Raw genomic sequence first — 14,106 nt, 5'->3', positions numbered from 1 at the left:
TTCATTAGTAACTTTGATGTTTCTAGTAGGGATTCACGGGTGTAGGATGGGAACCTCCTTTAGGCTGGGTGATGATGGGAGTGAGGTGGGCAGCAGGTGGGTGGCACTCCAAAACATAGTCGATGTCCTCCATGATGGCAATTGCACGTTTGAAGTCCTGGGGCATGGATGGAAGGAGTGAGGACTGATGGATGGATGTCCTTACATAAGGGATTTTTGGGCATTTGTCCTATTGTCCAAAATAAAGTATTTTATCATAAATAAAGTATTTTGGGCTGTTTCTAAGGAGTAAACTTAGACATTAATACATAATAATATAGTGTTAATGCATGCCTTGAGTTTGGTGGCTCAACACCCTTATTTCAAGTGGAGGTTATCTAAGGCTAACCTGAAGGCAAGTCGTTTTCTTGATAGTTTGACGTAAGGGCTCAATCTTCCATTATTATACTAAATTGGAATGAACTAAAGGGAAATTTCCAATTACTTTGTAGTCTTACATCTCATTGCAAAGTTAAAAGTCTTGAAACTATATTCTCTAAGTTCTTTTCATCCTCAATTTAGTTCATGATAGGCTACTTTATTGTGATTGGTTTTTCCCTTGAGCTATACTTCTTAAACTAAGGACTTGATAATGTAACACTCTAATACATAGTTTTGGCCATTGGGTCATCTTTTAAAGATAATTTTGCAAATACACTTCTTGTTTAGTTATGTTCCTATATAGAAAATATTGTGTGATTGTGGTTGTGTTTGGTTAGTTATAAAGTTTAACTTGAGCCAAAATATTTTATAGCCTTGATTGTTGAGAATACAATATTAGTATAAAACAGCTTATGGGTTGATATTTTATGAGAGGTAATTTGAATGTGTTATCCTTTCTTAGCAACGGCAAACAAGCAAACATTCATCTCCGAAACTATTGAAATTTGATGTGGCCTAGTACTTGGATGTGGTTGGCTATGGAAAAATGTTATTATTCTATCATGAGGACATGAATGTTTGCTTGCTTTACTTAACATTTGGATTAATTTTTAATCAAATGTTTAAGTATGCGTTGCACATGTGAAGTGCAATTGAGATTGTTTCATATTTATGAGCCAAGGACTGGAGGAAATCGGTGGATGTCGAAGGTAAAAGTTGTCTTAAGTAATGTTGGGCACATACTAGGTAGTATCTGGTGCCAAAAATTAGTCTAAGACATTTTATATTTAATGGTATCTAATGCCAATCCGGGGGCTAAAGAAGACTCAAGAACACTTTGAAGATGAATAGGTTTAGCCAATTTAATTGTTGGCTGGTCAAACTAAATTTTTGGACATTAAAATAATTATTAAATTAAATTTTAAAAATTTAAAGCTGAAAATAAATTTAGTAATGCAAATAATGTTGGAAAATGGGATTAAAAGGTTGCCACTTGGCAAAACTTGCCTATGCAAGTGGGAAAGACGTTTTTGAGGCCAGGGGAGAGAGAGAAGGGGTCATTCCAGCCTTATGTAAGCTGAGAGAGACAGAGAGAAGGCTTCCATAGTTGCTACAAGAGTTGACATGCCATTTCTAGTGAGCAAGAGACCCTTTGGAAGTTGATGACATACCTTGAAGGGACTAGAGTAGTAGCCGACAGCAGTTTGAGGGCTGTTTCAGCCGAACAAACCTCATATTCGGTGTGTTCCATCAATGGAAACAGTTTTCATGGCTGTCTAGATAGGGCAGCAGCTGATTTCTTTTGCTCATGATGGAAGTCTGAACTTTCTCTATATTCAGCATTCTCTCTCATTCTCCAGCCATTTTCCAGCCATGCTCTGAAGATCTCAACATTCTAATCCTTGGAGGTTAAGAAATTGTATTTTTCTCTACCGTAAACAATGGTTTGATAACCACGTTGGGAAGTATGCTAGGAAATTGAAGCCTCAAGGCTTAAATTTTCAGGGCTGAGAATTAATTCTTAGCAAGATTCAAATGAGAGACCAACCAACATTCAAATTTGGGGCAAATTTCATTTTCCAAGGAGTTGGCAAAGGCCAATTGCTTGAGCAAATCAAGGGGCAAATTAATTTGATTGCTAGCCATTATTGATAGTAAGCGGCTTTTGGATTGCGAAGGGGATTGAAGGAATCCCATTGTATTTGAATTTAATTGTAACTAAGGATATATAAATGCTAAAAGGGGCTCCGTCAACAAGGTGTCCAATGTTCAAGATTTATTGGTAAATGTTTGTGTTCTAGCATTTTATTAATTATTGCTTGCTGTAATTAAGTTATAGTCAAGTTGTTACTATCCCTCTAGGTTCCACGGAAGAAAGGTGTTGGAATAAAGGCATTTTTTCACCTCCATGTATAGTACACGCATATTATTCAGTTGTACATGTGAATGTACACTTATGTGCCCTAAGTATAAATACATTTTATTCTTTGTGTACCAACACATTGTTGGTACACTCAAATCTAATCATACTCTCTCTCTCTCCCTCTCTCTCTCTCTCTCCGTTATTCTTACTCCTCGAACCGCTACTCACCTCTCCAGCTGAGCTTCAACAACTAGTATCAGAGCACAGATTGTGTATGCTTCCTGAGACCACTGACTGATAGGCGACAATTAGCTTGCAAACAAGTCGAGACACGTACGACAGTAGGCGTGACGGAGCTGAGTCGTGTGGCGTGATTGGGCTACAGCGGGCAACGGGTAGTGACATGTGTGTTGGATCTGCGATAGGCACGTGTGTCCATGACTAGCAGTCGCGACTTGTAGGGCATGCGGGCACCAGACGCGACATGCCAGCGACCAGGTGCCAATACGACCAGGACGGGGTGGGCAGACGATGTGATTCTTGATAGGTCACGGACCTACGCCAGCGCAACCAGCATGGTTCGGGCAGGCGACGTGATGCCTGACAGGTCACGGGCTCAGACGCCGGGTGAACAGACCCCTTTCTTGTTTCTTTTTTTTAATAGAAATCATTTTTTTAAAAGATTGAAATTTCTAAAAGTCTCTCCTTCCCTTCCATTGACAAGAGTTTGTGAGTGAAAGCACAGTTGTCAATTTTGTGCAAATTTGAGCCCAAAAATTTGGGGCTTTTCCCAGATTTAATCCCATCTATGCTTGGCAGTGACATTCAGGTCAGAAATTACAGACATTGTGCGTGTTGACCTCAATCAAATTGGAGATTTTGCCAAATTTGTCAGAATTTCGCTCTTTTGAGTAATATTTCCACACATTGGACCCCAAAAAATTGGGGCTTTTCATGCATTGGTAAAATTTTTCTCAGCTGGGTCAGATCCATTGACATTTATGCACTATTGAACCTGAAATTTTGGGGCTTTGTGCAGAATTTGGTAAATTTCTGCAGTTTTTTGCCTGTGGTGACTGGTTCATGTACAAACAACAAAGATTTATTATTGTTTGAGGAAGAATAGCAGTGTATTTGTTGGTTCAGCTTGTGCTTTTGCAGTCCAAGGCATTTACTCGTGTTCGTGATAAAATGGCTGCAACTTCTTCCAGTTTAGACATCAACAGTTTGATGGTCATTGGCTTTGACCTTTGGAAAGACCGTATGTAGGGCATATTGTTCCTAAAGGATTGTGAGGATGCTTTGCAGGAAGATAAACCCGCACAAATGTTTGATGCAGATTGGGCTAGAGTTAACAAAAAGGCTGTGGTTTACATTAAGATGGGTGTCACTGATGATATTCTAACAAGCATTACGGGTTTAGATACAGGACATGCAATATGGGAGAAGGTGAAAACTAACTATGAGATCACCACACTTGTTAATCAGGTGCATTTATTGCACAAGTTGGTGAATATGCGACTGGATGAGTTAAAGCCTGCAGCTGAGCACTTGAGTTCATGTACTAGCATTTTAAATCAACTCAAGGATGCAAATTTGGATTTTGATGATAAGTTGAGGGCGATCTTTTTGATTATGATACTACCTGATTCTTGGGAGACCTTGGTGGTTTCTCTCAACAATAACTTCGATCTCTCATATGATGGGGTTAGGGGTTTAATCTTGAATGAAGAAATTAAACGTATGTCTAGTGGAGAAGGTAGTAACTCAACTTATAATGTAAGAGGCAAGACTGAAAAGAAAAATGCAAATGTTGGTGGACAGAGAAACAAAAGCAAGAGCAAAGGAAAGGAAAAGAGTGACATTACGGGTTGGAAGGGCCATAAGAAGCCTGATTGCGGGTATTACAAGAAGGAACAAGAGAGAAAGAAGAACGTAGGAGACAAAAAGAAGAAATAGGATAAGACAAATGTATCTAAGGCAGCCAAAGGCAAGGAAAAGGCCAATGTGGCCTCCAGTGTAGTCATAGGGGAGCTTTCGGATACAGAGGTTGATGTATTATGTGCAGTTGATTATGATGCCCTTGTATGTCACATGCAGGATATGCAGATTACCAAGGCTGATGTGATTGATGCACTTTTGTTAGTTGATGATGGTGTCACTCAGACTTGGATTGTAGACTCTAGTGCCTCTTTCCATGTAACTCTTTGCTTGGAGTGTTTTGCTATGTTCAATGCAGGTAGCTATGGAAATGTGTATCTTGGAAATAACCATGCTTGCAGCATTGATGGGATTGGCACTGTATGCTTGTCTTTAGATAATGGGCAAGAGCTTGTGTTGAAAGATGTTAGATATATGCTTGGCATAAAAAAAAGTTTACTATCTGTTGGTTAGCTTGACTTGCATGGTTACACTACATTGTTTGGTGGTGGTTTGTGGAAAGTGAAAAAGGGTTTCATGCTGATTGCAAAAGGAACCAAGAAGGGCACTTTGTATTGTTTGCACTGTAAAGCTTTGAATGGCAAGTTTATTGCAGTTGCTGAAATTGGCTGTCATTTGGAGTTATGGCATAAGAGATTGGGCCATATGAGCCAGAAAGGACTTGATGTCCTTACCTCTTTGAAGAGGGTTGATGGAAAAGGCTCTAAACTTGACTTTTGTAATGAGTGTTAGTTTGGAAAGCAAATAAAAAATTCCTTTACTATGGTGTCTCTCGTAAGTTCAATGTCTTGGACTTAGTGCATTCTAATGTATGTAGTATGCTCGTGAAATCGTTGGGTGGTGTTGCATATTTTGTCTCCTTTATTGATGATTGTTCCAGAAAGATTTGGGTTTACCTGTTGAAAAAGAAAAGTGAAGTGTTTGGTGTTTTTAAAACTTTTCATGCATTTGTGACCACTTAGACTTAGACGGGTAGAAAGTTGAAATGCTTGAGAACTGATAATGGGGGTGAGTTCACCTCTATTGAATTTAAGTCCTTTTGTGACTTGCATGGAATTAAGAGGGAGCTTACAACTCATTACAACCCTTCTTCAAATGGGGTGGTTGAAAGATATAATAGGACTTTATGTGAAAGAGTGTGGTGCATGTTGTCCATTGCTAATCTCCCTCATGAATTTTGGGGAGAGGCACTCACAACCGTGGTTCACATTTGCAACCGTTCTCCAAACAAGTCCTTAAATAATGGTATCCTTGAGGAGGTTTGGTCTAGCAAATCGGCCTCATATGATCATTTACGCATATTTGGCTGCGATGCTTTTGTGCATGTTCGAGATGAGCTTAGGAACAAACTTGACCTAAAATCCACCAAAGGCATTTTCATGGGCTATGGTGATGATAGTGAATTTTTCCAGTGTGTGGTTACATTAGTCCACGAAAATTATTTGTAGCCGTAATGTTGTGTTTAATGAGGCAAAATTGTTGAAAGGTACTTTAGTCTTTAATGAAGATATGAAAAATGTCAAATTTCAGAATTTGCAGCCACCTATTACTTAAGATGATGAGCCTCATGGTGCTGTACCACAGGCTGAAACTGATGATCAGCCGGTTATTTTTGAGCCAGATGATGATGGACAGCAGATAGAAGCAGAAGGAGGTCATGGACAACAAGATAGACTTACTGATTATGAAAATGCATGCACTGATAATGAAAATGAAGGTGTTGTACAGCATGAACAACATGCTGAAATTAGCTTACAGCAGCCAATAAACGCTGAAAATGATATACCTCCAGATGTAGACCCAATTCTTGAAAATGTAGATCATTGGGTACGTAGGTCTACACGCGTAAGAAGGCAACCACACAGGTTTGACCCCTCCTTGCATTATGTGATACTTACAAATGAGGGTGAGCCTCTTACATACAAAGAGGCCAAGTCATACCAATTCAGCAGTAAGTGGGAGCTAGCTATGCAATAAGAAATTAAATCTCTATATGCTAATGATACTTGGGATCTTGTGTCGTTGCCCAAAAAAAGGAAGCCTCTTTTAACAAATGGGTTTACAAAGTAAAGATAGTTGATGGGAAAACCAAGTACAAGGCAAGACTGGTTGCTAAAGGGTATGCATAGAAGGAAGGGTTTGACTTCCAAGAGGTCTTCTCACCTGTTGTGAAGATGACCACTCTACATGTGGTTTTTGCTCTGTTGTATTGGACTTAGAGCTGTACCAAATGGATGTGAAAACAACTTTTTTGCATGGTGACTTTGATGAGGAAATCTACATGAAACAGCCTGAGGGCCTTATAGTTCTTGGAAAAGAGCAGATGGTGTGTAAACTAAAACATAGCTTGTATGGGCTGAAGCAAGCACCACGGTAGTGGTACAAAACGTTTGACACTTTTATGCTATCTCATAGGTTTACACGTAGCCATGCAGATCATTGTTTGTACATGAAAAAGGATACAGATGGCAGCCCCGTCATACTTGTTTTGTATGTGGATGATATGTTGCTAGTTGGGAAAAGAAAGACTAGCTTGGATGCTCTCAAAAATCAACTGAAATTAGCCTTCTCCATGAAAGATTTTGGGAATGCAAAGCATATTTTGGACATGAGGATTCGCAAAGATAAAATGCAGAAATTGCTGTTTTTATCTCAAGAAAAGTACATTGAAAAGGTAATGGACAGATTTAACATGGCTGAAGCTAAGCCTTTTGGGATACCTTTACCTCCTTATCTTAAGCTTGGTAAAGCCAACAGCCCAAAAGATGACGTGGAAGCCAATGCTATGAAGGGAGTCCCTTCTGCATTAGCTTGTGGCTCTCTTATGTATGCTATGGTTGCTACTCGTCCAGACATTGCTCATGCAATGGGAGTTGTTAGCAAGTTTATGTCAAATCTTGGCAAAACACATCGGGAAGCTGTCGAGTGTATTCTTTGATACCTAAAGGGTACACAAAGAAAGTGTATTTGCTATGGGCAGGGTACACTTAGTTTGAAGGTTATTGTGATGCAGACATGGTAGGTGACTTGGACACTCGTAGGTCCACTAGCGGGTATGTCGCTGGTGGGGCTGTCTCTTGGTGTTTAGGTTGCAGAACATCGCAACACTGAGTACTACTAAAGATGAATACATATCAGCTACTAAAGCTTCTAAGGAAGCAATATGGTTGACTAAACTTGCAGAGGATCTCGGCATGTTTGTGGGTACTGCAGTATTGGGATGTGATAGCCAGAGTGTTGTGTATCTGGCTAAGAATGCCACGTATCATTCACGCAAAAAGCATATAGATGTGTGATATCACTTTATCAGACAGATTTTGGAAGATGGTCTAATCACATTGATCAAAATCAAAACACAGGATAACCCTACAGATGTTCTCACTAAAAGTCTAAGCAAAGCTCAGTATGAGCATTGCATATGACTAGTGGGAGTTGGTTAAAGGTTTGCTTCGGACCTTTAAGTGGGAGGTTGTTGGGATAAAGGCCCTTTTTCACCTCCGTGTATAGTACATGTACATTATTCAGTTGTACATGTGAATGTATCCTTATGTGCCCTAAGTATAAATACATTTTATTCTTTGTGTACCAACACATTGTTGGTACATTCAAATCTAATTGTACTCTCTCTCCCTCTCTCTCCGTCACTCTCATTTCTCGAACTGCTGCTCACCCCTCCAGCTGAGCTCCAACAAAAGGCTGGTTCCATAGTTCCATCGTCTAGATACCATCAAATCCTTTGAATGGGTGGGCGTGAGACACCTGATTATAAGTCAGAAGGTTTGCATTATTGCTGAAATTGTGCTCAGATGTTGATTACAGCAAGTATGTCTTCACACGGTGATATGGGATCAAGTGGTAATGATGCATCTCAATTTGGTCATTCACATGGTGAAGGGGGAAATGCAATGCATGATCTTGGATAAGGTTCTCGGCGTGGAGAGCAAGTTGAACATGTGGGAAATGACCCTAAGTGCAGGGACTTCCATACCTCAAGATGCTGATGACCAGCATGAGGGTGAAGAATTTGATGATAGGTTCAAAGATTGGATGAGGACAGCAACAAATCTCTTAGTTTACTCGATTCTTGAATTCCCCAAAGCAAGATGACAAAGGCAAAGAAAAGACATTTTCTAGAGCTTCGGGACAGCCAGAAGAACAAAAGGAAATATCTAAGCTGGAAGAGCCCAAAGTTATTGATGAGCACAAATTGTTGGTACCCATGGGACAACAAGTGCAAATGCATGGCCAACACGGTAATCCATGGGAATATAGATAGCAGGGTATTCATGCAAATGCAAACATGGGATAGCAAGGATACTTAGGTAGTGGCACCATTTTTCATGCAATGGTTGGCCAAGGACCGCATACGGGAATGTTTGGCACGAATCCCTATGGTATGCAACAGCCAATGCATGGTTCTCAACACCCAATGTATTTGGGTATGTTAGATGGAATGCACAATTCCATGTATGGCAGCATAGGCATGATGCCTAGGGCACAAAGTGGGCCATACAGAAATGTATTTGCACCCCTTGGGGCTGTTGGATCACAAGGACTTAGTGCTGGTAATGTAAATGCATTTGGTAGTGCTGGTTATCATGGAAATGCAGCAAGTGCACCCTTTTTGCAGTAGCTTATTTATGACAATTTGACTCCCATAGGTTTGGCAAAAGACTATGATAAGGGTAGCTGATCGTCACTGATGTGCTTTGCAGTTTGCAGAGGGCGATTATGTATTGCCGCATTTTGAAAAGTGGGCCATACAGAAATGTATTTGCACCCCTTGGGGCTGTTGGATCACAAGGACTTAGTGCTGGTCATGTAAATGCATTTGGTAGTGCTGGTTATCATGGAAATGCAGCAAGTGCACCCTTTTTGCAGTAGCTTATTTATGACAATTTGACTCCCATAGGTCTGGCAAAAGACTATGATAAGGGCAGTTGATTGTCACTGATGTGCTTTGCAGTTTGTAGAGGGCGATTATGTATTGCCGCATTTTGAAAAGGCAAGGCTGAAAAAGATGAAGGGCAAAGAGAGATTGTACCCAAAGTTGAGTATGAGATGTGAAGAAATACCCTAGCATAGAAACACAAATAACACCATATGACAAAGCATAGATTGATAGAACATAGTTAGGGTTAGGGTAACTTAGAGACAATGAACATAGAGAATGAATGAAGTGATATGACTATTGAATATACAATGCTTATGCAACAAACACACTATGTAGTGAATGAATATTGTACCTCGAACTCGTGTATCTCAAGGATTAGGGCAGGGGTAATGAGCTAGAGAGTGTGTTGTACTCCGAGCGGATCCCGAATCGCAGCAAGGTAGCCTTCGAATGTCTAACACTAGCAGATGCAGCCAAGGAAGGTTGGATCTAATGTAGACGGCAGTGCAGGAGAGAAAAAGACTAAAAACGCAGGCGAGGAGAGAAATACTAAAAACGTTGGCTGCAAGAGAGAGAAAACAGCAAACGCAGGCGGTAGGAGAGAGAAAGACTAAAAACGCAGGAAAAACCAGCAGCAGCAGCAGCATGCTGAAATCTGCTTCGAATAGTGTGTGGTAGGCTGGAAACAGGCGTCAGATTGTTGTAGACAACAATGGCCAGCTTGGACTGCGATGTCCTTTTGTGTTCGGGGTGTGGGCAGCAAGCTGAAATACCTAAAATCTGCATAAATGAGATTAAGGCTGGATGGAGGGCAACATATCTATTTATAGAAAGTTTGGGCCCTCCCAAGTGGGTTTGTGCTTATGGGATACAGACACTCTCTAGGAATGCATTTCTTTTTAAATAAACAAGGTTTCTTCCTTAATTAAGCATGTTTTTGGACTATTTAAGTGAAGTTAATGCATTTTTAGCTCAAGATGAGATATTGTGGGCTGTTCAAAGTGTTGGAGAGGATCGGTGATGTATGTTTTAAGCTGAAATTTCTTTCACATAGGCAGATACACAATGCCTTTCACGTGAGCTTATTAAGGCCTTTTCATGGTGATGTGCCAAAGAATGTATTTATTGAAGTTCGGCTCGAGGTTGAGGAGCTAAATGAGATATTGATATCTGAGCAAATATTGGCACATAGAGAGCAAAAGATCAAGGGTAAGGTTTCCAAGTGGTATTTGGTGAAGTTTCAGAACTATTTATCAATGGATGCTAAATGGATGGGGGAGGATGACTTGTAGACCAATCCTCAGTTGTTGTAGCTTTACCTTGATGCTTTCTAGTTAGAGTCAACTTTGGAGGCTTAGTTAGGTCGAGTAGAGCAGGGGTCCAAAGTATTGCCTAATGCTCGTGAGGGAGCTAGCACCTCCTCTCCTCAGTGATGGACAGCTCTACATGTAGTGGATCTCGAATGTATTAATTATACATTCAGGGTAATGTAGTTGAGATTATACTTGCTAAGGGATCACTATTCAGTGTACCGGTCACTATGTTTGGTATGCATATGGTATGGTTTATTATCTGTAGCTTTGGAACTATACATTTGCGTCACTTTATGCTTAGTGTAGCATCAATTATGATCAACATTGGATCATTGGTTTTTGATCATTATAGATAGTTTATCTTATATTGATGTGTAGTAAATGGTCATTAGTTTTTCAGTGGTATTCAGCTAATTTTATGGACAACGGCATGTGTTACGATGCCATTGATGTTTCAGCCATGGTTTATGCTATACTATGATTTAGTTTTTGCCAGATAAGTTGAGCTCATGAGAATTGGATGCATCCAACACTTTGGGATTTGCATTTTGTTGCCTAGGTCACTTCTCGGCATTAGAGGACTGCAGTTTTGTAGTTTGCTCCCTCGACAGGTGCCCTTGATTTTCCAATGATTACTTCGATAGCCCACTACCCGGAGGACTATGTTTTGCTCCCTTCATTGTGCAGATTTCCCATAGGTGTTAACCTGATTCAAACAGGATAGTGCAGTTATCTTTTGAGCTTTGGCTCCGTTGTATCAACTCATAGCATGATTCAGTGCATCATCATAGTGTTCTTCTTGTGTTTCTGAGTTTCTCTTCTCTCAGTGTTTGCCGTACATTGTGTTACTCCCCACAAACCCTTTTGTCTCTTTGCATTGTTGCTTATTTTGATATGGTATCAGAGTATACTTGTTATTTTTGACACCGCCCTGCACCCCCTATCTTTTCAACGTACCTTTTGCATAACAAGTTAGCAAGTCATTGTTGAAACTAAAAATGAGTTCCTGCAATAAGCCCCCCCCCAAAAAGAAAAACCCAAAAAAGAGGAAGAAAATTCTGGCAACCATTACGCCCTAAACACTTTCATGAAAACAGGTGGATCAATCATTCTTAAATGAATTGCCCCTTTTCTGCAAAGGTGGCTCAATGCTTGGTTAAACCAGTCCTTTACTGGCTGCTTGTGATCACATGGGCATCTAAGTCCCTTGTCCAATGCATCCTGTTGTCGCTGGAAAGAGATCAGGCATAATAGGTTTCCCTAGCTGATAGGTTTCTTCACAGTGAGACACTGGTATGTTCAACATGCGAATATACTTTTATTGTGCAGTTATTTGGAGGTGTCTCCATCATACATCCTGTTAGATATGTTTGTGGAATGGTGTATCTTTGAGTGATCATTATTTTACAACTGCATTGACACCTTATTGTGATGGCTCTCCAGAATTACGATACGCTGATCATGAAAAAGTGGAAGAACAGCTCAAATGATGTTTTGTTGTGTTTATTAGTCTTATCATTGTTAGCAGGTTTTTGTTGGTGCTCCAGTGAAGCTAGGAGTTTCAGAAACACAACGTTTCATATGTATGGGTGGTTTCATGTAAGTTAATAAAAAATGGCAAGAATACCTACTAAGGAAATCCACCATAGAACATGAACAAAAAAAAAGCTCATGTTTTTTCTCCTCTCTAGGCATTCAAGTTTTTGGTCTTTGAAAAGTCAAGTTTCTTTTCCTTCTCAGACAATTGGATTTTTAGAGATGTATTTTGCATCTACAAAACGTTTTTGTGAAAAACGTTATGTATGCTTCAAATTGTATGAAATGGGTTTCTATGCAAAGTTGGTGCTCCTACTAGCTGCAAAGTTTCTACGTTGTTGAAGGTGTTTGCTAGATAACAGAAAGATATTCTAGTCTACTTATCATCTCACTCACAATGAAACCATAACCAATCCTTTTTATGCAGGTGCGGCTGTGTAAAGAGAAGACAAGCGGGCATGTTTATGCTATGAAGAAGCTTAAGAAATCAGAGATGCTCAGAAGAGGACAGGTACAAAGTCTACAGTCCAGCTTAAGGCTGAAAATGTCTAAATTGCACTTTCTAATCTTGGAACACTAATATTGACCTTCTTTTTTCAAAAATGAGTGTCGTGAGTTGTGAACCATGTAAATCTTTCATCTGAGGGGTTTATCATACTTATCTAGTCTCTGTGTGGCAAAGCTGCCTTCAAGAATACTATTCTGGCATGACCAGTAGTGTGATGCTATGACATCTGTTCTTTAGTACACATGATTCGTTCAATGAGCTTGGATTATCCTTGTATGCTAACATGGAAATGATGTTAATAGTCAACACTTGGATCTGAAGAAAGTGGTCCTTTTTTTGGGTAATATAAACAGGTGGAGCATGTGAAAGCTGAAAGAAATCTTCTTGCTGAGGTGGAGAGTAATTGCATTGTCAAGCTTTTTTGCTCCTTTCAAGATGAAGAGTATCTATATCTCATAATGGAGTACTTACCTGGAGGAGATATGATGACATTACTTATGCGTAAGGACAGTCTTACAGAAGATGAAGCCAGATTCTATGTTGGAGAAGCAGTGCTTGCTATCGAGTCAATACATAAGCACAACTATATCCACAGGTTAAATAAGAGAATGATGTCTCTTGGTAGTGGTCCATTGATCAAATTTTTGATCTGTCAGTGTATCAATTTGGTAGAACAGAAACGTCTAAGTGTAGGTAAGGGTGTATATGAGTGGCAATAATTGGTTGCTTTTACTCTAATCTAGTATCACCGTTTTTAATTTTCGCGTCTATTTTTGTTTTGATCCCTTTCTCAAATCTTCTTGCCACTATTTTATTTCCCGGGATTAGTACTGAATAGAGGTTGGACAGTATATGTTCAGTCAATTAAAGAGCTTCGAGTTGTTTCTAATTTTGCTGATCCCTGAACATGGGCATTTAAGAATCAGATGATCTAATGCATATGTATCTACATTGAACTGTGGAGTGCTTTAATTTCTAAATAGTTGAATTTTATTATTGTGGTCTGAAGACAGTTTGAAGACTTGCTGTTTGGACAGACTGCTGCTCCATGTTTTTAATGTGTTCACTTTGAAACTTCAATAGATCCAGATGTAGCCATATGTTCTATGCAATTCCTAATAAAGCTCGGTTGAGTCAGCTTGCATGGTTGATATAGTTTGTGTTTAGCTTTCTTGTTTGATGCTTTCTGAAGCATTGTCTTGTTTTACCATTGGAAAAAGTTCAAACTTTTCATGAAGTCTGACATATATGACTTCAAATGTCTGTTGACAGGGATATAAAGCCTGATAATCTACTTCTTGATAGAAATGGGCATATGAAGCTTTCAGATTTTGGACTCTGCAAACCTCTAGACTATAGTCACTTGCCAACATTACAAGAAAGTGATCTAGTAGAGGAGAGGCTGAAAGCTGCTAAAAACCCAGAGCAATTTAAGCAGTCTGTTACTCCTAAGCGTACCCAACAGGAGCAATTACAACACTGGCAAAGAAATAGACGGATGCTGGTAATTTTTCATCAGATGCATGTGCAACATTATAATTGGGAATAGATAAGACCCCCTTGGTGTCAGGAGGTTTCACATAGAATGATGGGTTTTTAGTATTCGTTTATCTAATTGACTATGTTCTGC

At 39.6% G+C, this 14,106-nt stretch overlaps 1 protein-coding gene across 2 annotated transcripts in view; it reads left to right on the top strand.

The window, feature by feature from the left end:
- The window catches only part of LOC148021548 (uncharacterized), a 44,397-nt gene that overhangs the window by 15,221 nt on the left and 15,070 nt on the right, over window positions 1-14,106 (top strand). For both annotated transcript variants that reach the window (XR_015694338.1, XM_087696957.1), the window contains exons 3-5: window positions 12,396-12,479; window positions 12,830-13,071; window positions 13,749-13,980. Coding sequence is in view for 1 of the 2 variants with exons in the window: in XM_087696957.1 (XP_087553083.1) it covers window positions 12,396-12,479; window positions 12,830-13,071; window positions 13,749-13,980 (558 nt within the window). In the remaining variant the exon portion in view is untranslated. The remainder of the gene's footprint in view (window positions 1-12,395; window positions 12,480-12,829; window positions 13,072-13,748; window positions 13,981-14,106) is intronic.

The sequence above is a fragment of the Lygodium microphyllum genome, chromosome 17, assembly GCF_053477565.2.
Source record: "Lygodium microphyllum isolate KBCC chromosome 17, Lygodium_microphyllum_v1.1.10, whole genome shotgun sequence".
Lineage (NCBI taxonomy): Eukaryota > Viridiplantae > Streptophyta > Polypodiopsida > Schizaeales > Lygodiaceae > Lygodium > Lygodium microphyllum.
Note: the sequence above shows the minus strand (reverse complement) of the source record. Positions and strands in the feature narration are given on the sequence as shown.